General features: G+C 37.2%; 1 protein-coding gene across 1 annotated transcript in view; it reads right to left on the bottom strand.

Annotated features, from left to right (window-relative positions):
- Positions 1-544: 544 nt before the first annotated feature.
- LGSN (lengsin, lens protein with glutamine synthetase domain) overlaps positions 545-14,797 on the bottom strand; it is a 104,596-nt gene continuing 90,343 nt past the window's right edge. The window contains exon 5 of the mRNA XM_058176614.1: positions 545-2,035. Coding sequence (XP_058032597.1) covers positions 842-2,035 — 1,194 coding nt within the window. The 3' untranslated portion in view covers positions 545-841. The remainder of the gene's footprint in view (positions 2,036-14,797) is intronic.

The raw sequence follows: 14,797 nt of genomic DNA, 5'->3' as shown, positions 1-14,797 counted from the left end.
TAGTCCCACCAGGCCCAAGGTTGACTCAGCCTTCCATCCTTTATAAGGTAGGTAAAATGAGGACCCAGATTGTTGGGAGCAATAAGTTGACTTTGTATATAAATATACAAATAGGATGAAGACTATTGCTAACATAGTGTAAGCCGCCCTGAGTCTTCGGAGAAGGGCGGGATATAAATGCAAATAAAATAATAATAATAATAATAATAAAAAAACAGCATCTGTTTATCCCAAGTCCTTGGGAAGGCCTCGATAAGTGGACAAAAATGCCAGATCCAGTCTAAACATTTGGCTGTCTATGTGACCAACTAAATAATGTCTTTTATTAAAAACCTATGCAAACTTTTTTCCTAGCCAGGGACAAACCTTCCTTTGATTATCTGAGAGAGAAAACAGATTAGGCTCTTTTCATGGCATACCGTGAGGTAATATTCCCCCCTCCCAATTTGTAATTAATCAGAGGAAAACAAGACATGAAGCTGAATGCAGCTGAAATCTATATAACAAGTGGACATGCAGATTGATCTGGAGTCGCCAGGAAAAACAGTCTCATGCAAAATAACCTATATTCAAATAAAGGACTATAGGAAGCTAATATTCTACTAAAACTTTATGTGCATTTTTTTCTCAAAATTTTTGTAATAACCATTTACAGTAAATCAATTGGTTGCTATCTGCACCTTTATTAGCTGTACTGCAGCTTATAGGAAAAAGAGAGAAAAAGATGGAGTGCCTTAAAGTCACTTAAAAAGGTCACCTATAAAAGAAATGCGATCCAGAGACTTCCTGATCTACAGCTGCATTGCTTAGCTTCTATTAACTCTCCAATCTCATCTGCACACTAGATAAAATATTCCAGAAATTTATTCCTTTCCACATCCAGTTCCTCAGTTTCCACCTCATATTGCTTTATGTTGATAAAGTACTGGACAAAATAATCCCCCAGCGCTTCCCTGATGCACTCATCTTCTTGGAGAGCCACAAGAGCATCTTCCAGCTTCAGAGGGATCATGCCTGCTTTCGTCAGAGTGGAGCTCTGGGCCTTCCCTGAGGACTCCTGGAGCGTGAGCTTTCTCTTCACCCCATCCAGACCTGCTGCGATTGTAGCCGAGAGCACCAAGTAAGGGTTGGCTGTGGCTGAGCCCAGTTGATTTTCTATCCAGGTTCCCTTGTCACCATGATTTTGGATGTTAAATGCACAGCTGTTGTCATTCCACGCTCCCTTGGCAACTACAGCCTCTTTGGGGCCTTTGCTACACCCACTATAGTATTTGCGGCAGGTGACAGTAGGGGCCATCAGGCAGCTGAGAGCTGCAGAATGCATCAGTAACCCAGCCAGCCAATTCTTCCCTGTCTCAGTTAGGTCTGGGGCTCCAGAAGCAAACAAATTATGCTGTCTGCTGCTGTCCCAAAGGCTATGGGTCAGAATGCCAGAATTATAGAATCCATCCTCAGTGAAAAAACTGGCAATATAATTGTACTTTTTGGCTACTTCTTTAATGCCTGTCCGGAAAGTGAAGGCACTGTCCGCTGCACCCAGGCCAAACTCTGGGTGAAAAGAGATCTCCATCTGGCCAGGCCCAGCCGAGGACGAGAAGCTTTCGATGTTTGCCCCAGCATGATACATGCCATCCATGAGTTCCTGGATGAAGGACTGGTCATGATTGCTGAGTAGGGTGGCAGCGGGAAAAGAGATTGTCTTGGAATTGACAATTTCAGCAATGCCATAGACGCAGAATTCGTAAGTGAAGGCAGAATATAGCGCAAAGCCATTTTCCTGGAGCTGATTCAACTGCTGCTTGGCAATGTGCCGGGGCGACGTCAAGAGAGGGTTGCCCATCACCATAAAGGGATCGCAGATCACTCTTGCTGTTTGTTCCGCCCATGGCAAGATCCGGAATGTTGATAAATCGGGCCTCAGGATGATGTCGCAGTTAAAACTGCTTGCAGGAACGTGGCATGTCTCACGGTCCCTTGGATTCAGGGTCAGCTCAAGGTAGCCTTTTGGCATGGCAACCCCATAGGTTGCTTTGGTCTAAACAGAAGGAAGAAGAACATATGGCTGTGCTTTGGATGGATGAAATAATCCCTAAGTAGCACTATCAGATTGACAGATTACATTTCTGAGAAAAACCTCTGAAGTTTCAGAAGGAACCATAACCAGTTGTCCAAGGGAAAAGCCATACACTGGAGATTTTCAATCAGAAACTTCTTTCAGCAAAGTATGGAAGGCATTAGGAGTTGACATAGTGCGTGTGTGTGTGTGTGTGTTTACATGTGTATGCTTGTATGTGTTTGTATGTATGTATATGTGGGGAGGAGAGACAAAAGGCTCAATAAACAAGCCATAATGCTGCTAAGAAAGGGACCTCAGGTCTCTGGTTCCAGACAATCAAGACAGTTCCTAAAGCAGGGGTCTCCAACCTTGGCAACTTTAAGCCTGGAGGACTTCAACTCCCAGAATTCCCCGGCCAGCTTTGCTGGCTTTGCTCCAGGCTTAAAGTTGCCAAGGTTGGAGACTCCTGCCCTAGACCTTCAGAAAGCAGCAAATGATAGGATGATGACATAAAAGTCTGATAACACACCAGCTAGAATGGCCATAGTGTTGCATTATGGGAGTAATGCTGCTCACTACATTTTTGAGAAAGAATACCAAGAATCAGCAATCGGACCAAGCTTTTTCATTTTAATTTATGATTTTATTTTTAAAGAACGTGTTCAGCTTCAAAGAACCTGAAGCAAGTTCAATTTCATTGTTGCCTTAAGTGCTTTCTGGGTAGAAAGGAAGATTAAAAATGGAAATAATAATAATAATGATGATAACGATGTTAAGAGTGTTGCAGTGTTATAAGTGAATTTAAAATCTGAGTTTCCTGATGCCCTAGAGTATTTCATTTCTGAAGGCTTACTCTGTTGTATTTTGCTAATATTAAGGAGGTAGAAACAATCTTAAAGGAGGGAATGGCAGTGAAGAGAGAAGGGATATTAGCTGTGTATATCACAACTGAAACAATGCCTTTGTAATTTTTAATGAGATCCCTCATAAGATCATTAAGTCCAGAGTACAAATTACTTTCCAGCACCATTTTCTCTTTGAAATCTTTTGTAATGTCCTCCTTGAAAGATGGTGATAGTTGAAATTTTATGGAAATTCTTAAGAAGTCATCTAGGCTGGCTATGATGGAACTTTCCATCAAATTTGGAATGGTACGTAGGGATGAATTTGGGTGGCAGGGAGAAGAGCTACAGCCAGGGTAATGGGCGGATAGTGGGCACCTTAGTCCACAGCAAGAATTTGGGCATGGCAAACATCGCAGAAAGAACCCTCCCTAGATTTTTGGGCTGTAAAGATGAAGGAAGAGACATGTACTTTCATACTTGCAAGATTCTCTTAAAGCAGTGGTTCTCAACCTTTATAGTGCTGCAACCCCTTTAATACAATTCCCCATGATGTGGCGACCCCAACCATAAAATTATTTTTGTTTTGAATTTATCGCGCCTGAAGCCATATTGGCTAGCGATCTGAACTGCTTGCGATTGCCTTGAGGACGGAAGCATTAAAGCGGAGACTCCTCCCCTATTAAGTTTATCTCGCCTGAAGCCAGATTAGGCTAGCGAATGGGAGTGATTGCAGCTGGCTTGAGAGGGAGACATCAGAGCAAAGATTTCTCTCTTTTTTAATTCATCGCGCCTGAAGCCAAATTCGGCTAGCGATTGAAGAGCCTGCAGCTGGCTTGTGGAGTCAACCATTGGAGCACGATTCTTCGACTCGCAAGTATGCTTCCCATATTTCCGATGGTCTTAGGCGACCCCTGGCAAATCGTCATTCGACCCCCAATGGGGTCGCGACCCACAGGTTGAGAACCGCTGTCTTAAAGTAACCTCACAATAAAATAGAAGTAGTTCATCAGCATGTGCTTTTTGTCTGTATCACCCTGCAAGTCTGATAAAATTTTACCCAATAGGCCATACCAAAAAATGGCAATACACAGTGAATTGGTAAGACATCCAAATGCCTATGATTACTACAGACTTCTAAAGGCAGTTCTATATAAAATAAATGTTTTTCCCCCATCAGATTACAAAGAATATCTTACTGCTAAGTCTAAATTTAAAAACAGAATATTTTATCCATCACTGTTCTTGGCCTTTGAATAATATTTGGGAGTCAGTGAATACGTGATTGAACGTCAAATAGGTTGAACCGTTGCAGATGTGTTTTACTGCGAGAACTTTAAACCTTTTAACACAACCCGTATAGCAGCAGAGTGCCTGACATTCTGAGCTTTATTATTCAAATTGCAAAACTAGTTAAGCCAGGTAAAAAGGGACCATGTAAAAATATTGGCAATAAACCATAGAAGTTAAGTGGCTTTGGAATGAGACAATTCCCTACAGAATCGTTTATCAGTGCTTGGCAAAGTGCACACGCCCTGCCCCCCCGCCCCCCAAAAAATGCAAACAATCCCAAATCACTACCTGTTATGTTGTTTCTCAAACTGAGCAAGTAAGGCTTGTTTTACAGTGTGCCCAGTGTAAATTAATCTTGAATTTAGTAGCAACCGCTTGTTGATTGCAAAACGCATTAGCTGAATCACAGAACAGGCCAGGTGGGAAGGGATAAATTGTTTTTGACCTTTGAAAAAGGAAGCTTGCACGCTGTTTGTGTTCCCAACAGTTTGGCAAAAGACTGTTTCCCAGAGTATAAAAGACAGCCACCTTTTGAAAGTGACCTCAGGTCCCTTGGCACAACACAAGGACAGAGGCACTAAAGCAGGCCACACATTTGAGGGAAAACATTAACTTGACCTAGAAACCTCACCACTCCTAATCTGTGTGGCTATCAAAGAAGATGCTGCACTGCCTATTTTCTACCAATGCAAGGAAACGTCTATATGTTCTCTCTCTCTCTCTCTCTCTCTCTCTCTCTCTCTCTCTCTCTCTCTCTCTCTCGTGCTTAAAAAAATGCTTTCTAGGGTGTTTCTCTCATTCTTCACTGAATGAGAGTGGACAGAGTGGCCTATTGAACATGGCAAAATCTTGCCAGTCCAACACACAGTAGCATGGTAAACTCAGTACTTGAGCACAGTGAGTCTACCCACCATTTTGGTAACAGTATTTTAGTAGTACAGAAAGTAAAGCTCAGGCTGTAGGGTTTTATTTCACCTTCTAAAAATAGCACCAGTAATAACAATCGCCGTAGTGTTATTCGGTAGTTAACCATACACCAATATACAGCAAAACCATCAGGTATGGCCAGTATTACCATTAATGTCATGGTGTAGCTGCCATATTGTCAGTGCTATGCAGTTTGTGGTTAAGGCACTCAGGCTAGAAACCGGGAGACTATAAGTTCTAGTCCCACTTTAGGCATGAAAGCCAGCTGGATGACTTTGGTCCAATCCACTCTCTCAGCCCAACCCATCTCACAGCGGTTTTCTTGTGGAGAAATTGTAGGAGGAATGACTATTAGGTACGTTCACTGCCTTAAGTTATTTATAAAAAATAATGGAGGCAAGATAAAAATAAATAATGAGTGCACAAGTGTAGAAGATGGAATACATGAGAGCCAGGGGTGAAATGTAAAATTTGTTACTACTGGTCCTGTAGGCGTGGCTTGGTGGGGGGAGGGGTAATGTGACTGGGTGGGCAGGGCCAACTTTTTTTTTTTTACTTATAAAAGCATTTTTTTCTATAACCTCTTCTGCGGAAGAGGTTGTAAAAAACTGCTTTCAAAAGCCTGTGATGATCAGGCAACTCAGCTGGGATCGCCAGAGGAAAAAATGCTTTTAAACGGTTCTGACGATCCCAGCTGAGTTGCCTGATCGCTGGAACCTTTTAAAAGCATTTTTTTACAACCTCTTTGACCGAAGAGCTTGTAAAAAAAATGCTTTTAAAAGTTTCTGATGATCAGGCAATTCAGCTGGGATCGCCAGAGGAGCCTTTTAAAAGCTGCTTTTTTTACAACCTCTTCGGCCAAAGAGGTTGTAGAAAAAATGCTTTTAAAGGGTTCTGACGATCCCAGCTGAGCTGCACGATCATCAGAGGGTGGTTGTTGTTTTTTTTACTTTTAAAAGCATTTTTTGGGCCAAAGAAAAAATGCTTTGAAAAGTGAAAAAAATAACAACAACTGATGATCGTGTGGCTCAGCTGTGGGGACGGGGGAGGGATTTTTGCTACCAGTTCTCCGAACCACCCGCCGCCATCACTACTGGATCGGGCGATCCAGCCCATAAAGATAGAAGGATTGTTCTAAGAAATGTCAGCTGCTATGCATGTGGAAAAATACAGAATGAAGTTTACTATGATAATCAAAATGGTTCTGAAAACAAGAAAAACTTCTCAGAGGACAAGAGATGCTTCCTATGTGCACTGAATGAGGCAATGGCGTTCTGATGGAAAAGTACTAAGCAGTTAGAAAAGACTGCCACACTGGGACAGGCCAAGCTTTTCTGGAAATTATAACATTAGAAAGAAATTATAGTGTTTAGGAGCTATTACACAGAATGAGGTACTGAGGTGTCCTATTCAAAACTCCTGAAATCCAGCCTTGCTAGCTAGATTGTGAATTGGGTATACACAGTTGTGTGAGCATGACTTAATAGAGCTTTTCATTCGGAAAGTGAATTACAAAGCTGTATTCCTGCTTCTTCGTGATCTGAGTCTCTGGATAAATAAGAATAAAAAGTAATCCTGTCATATTTTATGACTCTTGGTATCACAGTAGCAGCAATAATAGTATTTTAAAGTAATGATTTATACTTCTATGTCAAGTTTAATTTTCTTAAGATGGCATTAATTCAAACAAGTATAAGTTATTTTAGAAAACTGAGCTGGGCAAACACACACAGAACTACAAAAGTTATTAGCTTATTATCTTTTAGCAGTACTAAATTCCATGGAAAACAGTTGATATCTGTTAATGCATAAATGACATCAGTGAAATACAATAGATTTAACCTTAAAGTTGAAAGAACAGAGCCTAATGAAGCAAGACCTAAAAACAAAATAAAGTAAAATGTATTTTTCTACCGTTCAAAGAAAATATAGCATGAAAGCAAATGCCACTGCATTTCTAATTGTACTAGCATATTTATACGATCACTGAATGAAATCTGAAATATTCATGATAAAAATTAAACAAAAATGCTCCCTATAAGCTGCCCATGCTGGGTATTGCAGAAACAACCTGCAAAAAAGCTGCTGGTGATCTCTATTTTCCATAGAAAAATTACCAAATAATGTGACCTTTAATGGTTGCTTAACAAAATAACTAATACTGTAGTGCAGTGCTAAAATTTTAAACCATTATGCATTTCTGTGGTATTATCTGATTGGATTGAATCAGTCAGCAAGTTTTGGGGGTTTTGTCACTAGAGCAATTCATATGCTGTCCCTTGGACTCTTGGAATTTTCTAGGATCAGATCAAACCAACCTTTTGTTAAGGTAATCAATTAAAAAAAAAAGATACATCTGAGGAAGAAAAGCTTGGATGAGTAAAAAGAACCCACTTTGCCAAGTTGCATGAATTAAATGTTCTTAATAATAGAGGGAGAGAGATGAATAAAGCATATTTAGAAAGTTCTTGGTCAACCTAAGGGCATACTGCATTGACCGAAGAGCTTGTAAAAAAAATGCTTTTAAAAGTTTCTGATGATGAGACTTCCTGGTTGGCTCCGTTGGCAATGGAGGTGATCTTTCTGGTCACCAACCTCTGGATCATGTTGGACTGCTAAGACAGCGACAATCAGCTGTCCAGCAGTTCGGAAACCCCCCTCTTCGGGAGAAGAAGCGGTGGTGAGCAAAAAGAAGCAGAGGTAGAGCTTCCCTAGAGCTCCTGGAAGATACCAGGGGGCTCGAAGGGTTAAGCCCCCTCAGAACTTCAAAGTGCTCCAGATCTGAGGCTTTTTTCCTGCTCCGGCAGACCTAATTGCCGCGACCAACTTCCGGGACCAATTTTAACTTAAAGAAGATAATACCGGACTGAACAGAAACAGGAGAGCTCTAATTATAAAAGCAAGTAATCAATCAATTCCCTGTTATTTTTTTTTTAAGTTTTGGATTTGACTTCAAAGTGAAAATGGCGATCGTTCTTTAATGAGCTACAGTTGAAAACGAAAGTGTTACAATTCTCTGTTTGCTGTTTATTGCTGAAGGCCAGCTGGAAATTTTTTAAACATTGTAATGAGAAGGAGAAGAGATCGAGATATTGAGACTGATTTAAAAAAAAAAGACTTAAAAGGTTTATCGTAATATTAGCGGGACCAATTTTAACTTAAAGAAGATAATACGGACTGAACAGAAACAGGAGAGCTCTAATTATAAAAGCAAGTAATCAATCAATTCCCTGTTATTTTTTTTTTAAGTTTTGGATCTGACTTCAAAGTGAAAATGGCGATCGTTCTTTAATGAGCTACACAGTTGAAAACGAAAGTGTTACAAGTCTCACTGTCTGTTGTTTATTGCTGGGGCCAGCTGGAAAAATTTTTTTTTTAAACATTGTAATGAGAAGGGAGAAGAGATACTGAGACTGGGGGAAAAAAAGACTTAAAAGGTTTATACGTAATATTAAGTTAAAGAGAAATTTTAAGAGATGGCAGCAAAACAATTAAAGTCAACTGCTACAAAAACTCCAGGAACATTAACACCGGGAGTCTCTCCAGCACATACAGCAGATACAAAATCACTAAATTTGGAAGCACTTCAGGATAACCTGAAAGAATTTATGAAAGAATCTCTTAACGATGCTATGAATTGGCAAACTTCCCAGATAGAGGATAAGTTTAAATTAATTACAGAAGAAATGTCAGAGATGAAAAACAGATGTTAGAAATTCAGACTGGAAATAAAGAAGTTAAAGAAGGTTTGGTGTCAGCAGTACAGGGTCTGGCATCAAATGTGATTTTATTGGAGCAGGAAGTAGAAGAAATAAAGAAAGTTAATTTAAAATTGGAAAATGAGATTGAGGCAGTTCAAAGTAAAATGGATAAAGTTGATGATGAAATTGTTTTGGTACAATATAGAGCAATGGAACTTGCTTTACGAATCCGTGGACTAAAAGAATGTAAAATGAGAATTTGAAGCAAATTTTTGGAGGCCTTTGCAGAGATTTTGGCAGTTCGGCCAGTAGATGTGGCATTTATATTGATAAAATTTATCGTGTGAATTCCTGGATAGCAAGACAAAGAAATCTTCCCAGAGACATTGTTATTTATTTTACTACTAGAACAGTGAGAAATGAGATTTTACAAGCTTTTTAAAGGAGACAAGATTCAAGCAGCCAAGATATTTTAATACTAAAGGAAATTCCCCCCAAAATGTTGAGAGGTAGGAAGGAGTTTGCTTTTTTGGTGAACGAACTTAAAAAACGTCAGATTGAGTATAGATGGGACATCCCAATTGGTATAATAGTTTACTATGAAGGGAAAGCACATCGTCTTAATACAGTCAGTAAAGCACAAGAGTTTTATGCTTATGTGCTTAAGGCTGAAGTCCACCATCTCCGGATGGTAGGAGAAAGGAAGGTGAAATTAAAGAAAAAGAAGTGATAGTAATGGAAGAAGACCGTTTACAAGCGTTGGATGTGTCTAAGATGGGATCAGAGATTCCAAAAGAGCCAAGGATGACAAGAGCAGCTGTCAAACGCAAGGAACAAGAAGAAAAGGCTCAACAGGCTCAATCTGCTATTACCAAGACGGAAACAGTGGGAGGAGCAAGGCCCAAAGAAAGATATGATTTGCGGCTGGTGCTTCAAAAGTTTCCGATTGCTGATAATGGCAATTAGACTTTTATCTTGGAATGTCAATGGATTAAACTCACCACAAAAGAGAAGAAAGATATTTCATTATTTGAAGCAATTTAAAATGACATTGTATGTTTACAAGAAACACATATTAGAACATTAGACCAGAAATATTTGATAAATTCGAAATTGGGAATACATTTTGTTGCATCTGCTACAGAAAAGAAGAATGGACTAGTTGTTTATATAAAGAGTAATTTATCTGCAACATTAATTGAAGCGGATAATCAAGGAAGATATATTGCTATTGAACTTTTATTGGAAGGGAGAAAAATACTTTTAATAGGAGTTTATGCACCAAATCAACAACAAGAAAAATTTTATAAGTTTTTACATAAAAGAATAACATCTTGGGATTATAAAACTTATATATTAATGGGTGATTGGAATGGAGTGATGGATACCCAGAAAGATAAAAGAAGTCTTAGAAATATTTCCAATCGTGTAAAACTGCCAAAGGCATTCTTTGATTTGATGGAAGATTTAGAATTGAGAGATGTATGGCGAGAACGCAATGAAAAAGAGAGAGATTTTACATTTTTTTCTGACAGACATCAATCTTTTTCTAGGATTGATTTCATTTTAATTACTAATGATTTGTTTTTCAGAGTGAAGAAGACAAAAATTTGTTCTAGAACCTTGTCTGATCATAGCCGGTATGGATTGAGTTAGATCGGGAAAAAGAGGCCAGGAGGTCGTGGAGGATGAATGAGAACTTGTTTAAATATGAACAAAATGTAAATGAATGTAAAACTCTAATGAAGGAATTTTTTTCTTTGAACATGGATAAAGGGACACCTATAGAGATAGTTTGGGACACCAGTAAAGCTTATATGAGGGGAATTTTATTAGAGATGAATAATAAATATAGAAATAGACTGCACAAAAGGCGAAAAGAACTAGAAGAGGAAATTAAAAGGAAGGAGCAGTTATTGGTAGGCAATCCAGGAGATAGTAAAACAAAAGAGTCAATAAATATATTAAGAGGTCAATTTAATATGTTAATGGCAGATCAGGTGGCAACTAATTTACAATATGTAAGACATAATTTGTTTAATAATTCTAATAAACCTGGAAGGTGGTTAGCATATTTATTAAGAAAGAAACAGAAACGACGTATAATTGATAAAATAGAATATAGAGGTAAGGAAGTATATCAGCAAAATTTGATTAAAAAAGCTTTTTTAGAATATTATACTAAGTTATATTCTAGAGATGTGATTAGTGATAAAGATATAGATAGATATTTACAGGACCACGGTATTTTAGAAATTACAGTAGATCAAAGGAAGAGTTGAATCAATTAATTTCTTCAGAGGAAATAGTGTTTGCAATTAAGCAGCTTAAAGCGAATAAAGCACCAGGTACAGATGGCTTGACAACTACTTATTATAAAAATTTACAAAATGAGATGATTGTACCACTTAAGGAGTTATTTAACAGAATACAAAGGGGAGGAGAAGCTCCTCCTTCATGGAGGACAGCTTTTATTTCATTAATACCTAAAGAAGATCGAGATGGTGTTAAACCAGAGAATTATAGGCCAATATCGCTTTTAAATACTGATTATAAGATATTTGCTAAGATACTAGCGAATAGATTGATGCCACTGATGAATCAATTAATTCATAATGACCAATCAGGATTTATTAAGGGGAGACAGATGAGATATAATATGAGACAAATTGTAAATTTACTTGAATATTTGGAAGGAAACAGCCAGGTTTCAGCAGCATTCCTCTTTTTGGATGCCGAAAAAGCTTTTGATAGATTGGATTGGCAGTTTTTGTTTAAAGTAATAGAAAAAATGCAATTTGGGGATTATTTTATTCAAGCAATTAAGGCTATATATCAAAAGCAAACAGCTCAAATAATAGTAAATGGTGGATTAACAGAATCTTTCAAGATTGAGAAAGGGACTAGACAAGGATGTCCCTTGTCACCATTATTATTCATTCTAACTTTGGAAATATTATTGAGTAAGATACGTGGTTTAGATCGAATAAAAGGAATTAGAATTAAAAATCAAGATTATAAATTAAGAGCGTTTGCAGATGATTTGGTTGTTTCTTTATCTCAACCAATACATTCAGCTGTATATTTGATGGAGACAATTGATCAGTATAGTAAGGTATCTGGGTTTAAAGTGAATCAACAGAAGACAAAATGATAATTAAAAATATGAATACACATCAGAGGAAGAATTAGAAAGAATAACTGGATATGAAGTAGTTAAAAAGGTTAAATACTTAGGAGTATACATTACAGCATCGAATGTAAAATTATATAAAAACAATTATGAGGTATTGTGGGGAAAAGTAATTAAAGAAATGGAGAAATGGAAGAAGTTACAATTATCATTGTTGGGAAGAGTGGCAGCTATAAAAATGAATGTTTTGCCTAGATTTTTATTTTTGTTTCAAATGATTCCAATTTTGAAGAAAGATGCAAATTTACAAGAATGGCAGAAGGGAATTAATAAATTTGTATGGAAGGGTAAAAAACCGAGGATAAAGTTAAAAATAATGCAAGACGTTAGGGAAAGAGGGGGTTTAAAAATGCCTAATTTGAAATTGTACTATGATGCAGTTGTTTTAACTTTAATTTCTGATTGGATTAATTTAACAGAGGAAAGGATTTTGAATATAGAAGGTTATGGTTTGTTATATGGATGGCACGCATATGTAATATATGACAAGAAAATTGATAAGACATTTAAGAATAATATGGTCAGAAGTGCGTTGTTGAGGATTTGGAAAAAATATCAATATAAGTTAGATGGAAAGATACCAATATGGACCATCCCCAGACATATGATAGAGAATATAAATATATTACAAAAAATGGAAGTTATCACTTACAAAGAGCTTTTGACTATGGAAAAAGGGGAATTACAGTTGAAATCTAGGGAGAAATTGAGGATGAAGGAAGAAATTATACATGGTTCCAGTATGGACAATTGCAATCTAGATGGAAAATAGATCAGAAAATTGGTATAAGGCAAAGTGATGATAATCTGGTAAAACAAATAAAAGATCAAGGTCAACAGCATATAAAGAGATTATATAATGTATTGGTTGAAATTGATTCAGAAATGGAGTTGGTTAAAGATTGTATGGTAAAATGGGCACAAAATTTTCAACAACCTATAATGTTAGAAACATGGGAAAAAATTTGGGTGAGGAATGTTAAATTCATAAGCACAAAATTTAAGAGAAAATTTTATAAAATGTTTTATAGATGGCATTTAGATCCTAAAAAACTGTCATGTATGTATCCAAATGTGAAAGCAAAATGTTGGAGATGTGATTGTGAGGATGCTACCTATTATCATATATGGTGGACTTGCAAAAAAGTTAAAGCCTTTTGGATTAAAATATGGTGGATTATGCAGAACATTTTGAAAAAGAAGATCAAGTTTGTTCCACAGTTCTTTTTATTAGGAATAATCTCAGATTGCACTGTTATAGAGACAAAACTGATTCTGAATTTAATAACTGCTGCAAGATTATTGATTGCACAATATTGGAAGAAAGAAGACTTACCTACAATTGGAGAATGGATTAGTAAAGTATCAAATTTAGCAGAAATGGCAAAATTTCTGCCTACTTGAAAGACTGTACACAAGAAAATATATATTGGAATGGAGGAAGTGGATTGATTATATTCAAAATAAGTATCAGATTAAAAAATATCAATTAGTTTTTGAGTGAAGTTAGGAATTATTATGTATTAGTTTAAGAAAGAAGGGAATTGATAGTGTGATGGTGTGAAATGGAATATGTTTTATGTTATATTTTAGATTATGTTTGTTAGTTACAATACCCTGTATTCTGTTCTGGGAAGTCTCGGGGAAGGAGGCGGGAAGGGAAGACTATAAATTGATTGGTTGCCATTGTACAGGAATAATGGTAGAATTAAACAAGTTGGAATGGTGTAATGTCGGGACTGCTCGGCAAACACTCCCGAAGGAAAGGGTAAGGAAAGAGGAGTAAAGAAGGAAGAAAGTAGGTAGGTAGGTGGGTAGGGAGGAAAGAAGGAGGAGAAGAAAGGATAGGAGGAGGAGAAGAAGGAGAAGATAGAGGGTTAGAAAGGATGGTAGTGAGAAGTGGGAAAGAGGAGGGGAAGTAGGAAAGCGAGGAGAAGGTGGTGGGGGAAGTTTAAGAAGGATGAGAAGGGAAGAAAGGATTAAAGGGGGGAGTGGCAGTCGAGCAGCCCTGACTGAGTATAATTTGAGTATAGGACTGATTGTTGGATAAGTGATTGTATTGTACACTGGTCAAATTGTGGGAATTATTATGGAAAAATAAAAAAATTTTGCAAAAAAAGTTTCTGATGATCAGGCAATTCAGCTGGGATCGCCAGAGGAGCCTTTTAAAAGCTGTTTTTTTTACAACCTCTTCGGCCAAAGAGGTTGTAGAAAAATGCTTTGAAAAAGAAGATCAAGTTTGTTCCACAGTTCTTTTTATTAGGAATAATCTCAGATTGCACTGTTATAGAGACAAAACTGATTCTGAATTTAATAACTGCTGCAAGATTATTGATTGCACAATATTGGAAGAAAGAAGGCTTACCTACAATTGGAGAATGGATTAGTAAAGTATCAAATTTAGCAGAAATGGCAAAATTTCTGCCTACTTGAAAGACTGTACACAAGAAAATATATATTGGAATGGAGGAAGTGGATTGATTATATTCAAAATAAGTATCAGATTAAAAATATCAATATAAGTTAGATGGAAAGATACCAATATGGACCATCCCCAGACATATGATAGAGAATATAAATATATTACAAAAATGGAAGTTATCACTTACAAAGAGCTTTTGACTATGGAAAAGGGGAATTACAGTTGAAATCTAGGGAGAAATTGAGGATGAAGGAAGAAATTATACATGGTTCCAGTATGGACAATTGCAATCTAGATGGAAAATAGATCAGAAAATTGGTATAAGGCAAAGTGATGATAATATGGTAAAACAAATAAAAGATC

Source organism: Ahaetulla prasina, chromosome 1 (genome assembly GCF_028640845.1).
Source record: "Ahaetulla prasina isolate Xishuangbanna chromosome 1, ASM2864084v1, whole genome shotgun sequence".
Classification (NCBI taxonomy): Eukaryota; Metazoa; Chordata; class Lepidosauria; order Squamata; family Colubridae; genus Ahaetulla; species Ahaetulla prasina.
Note: the sequence above shows the minus strand (reverse complement) of the source record. Positions and strands in the feature narration are given on the sequence as shown.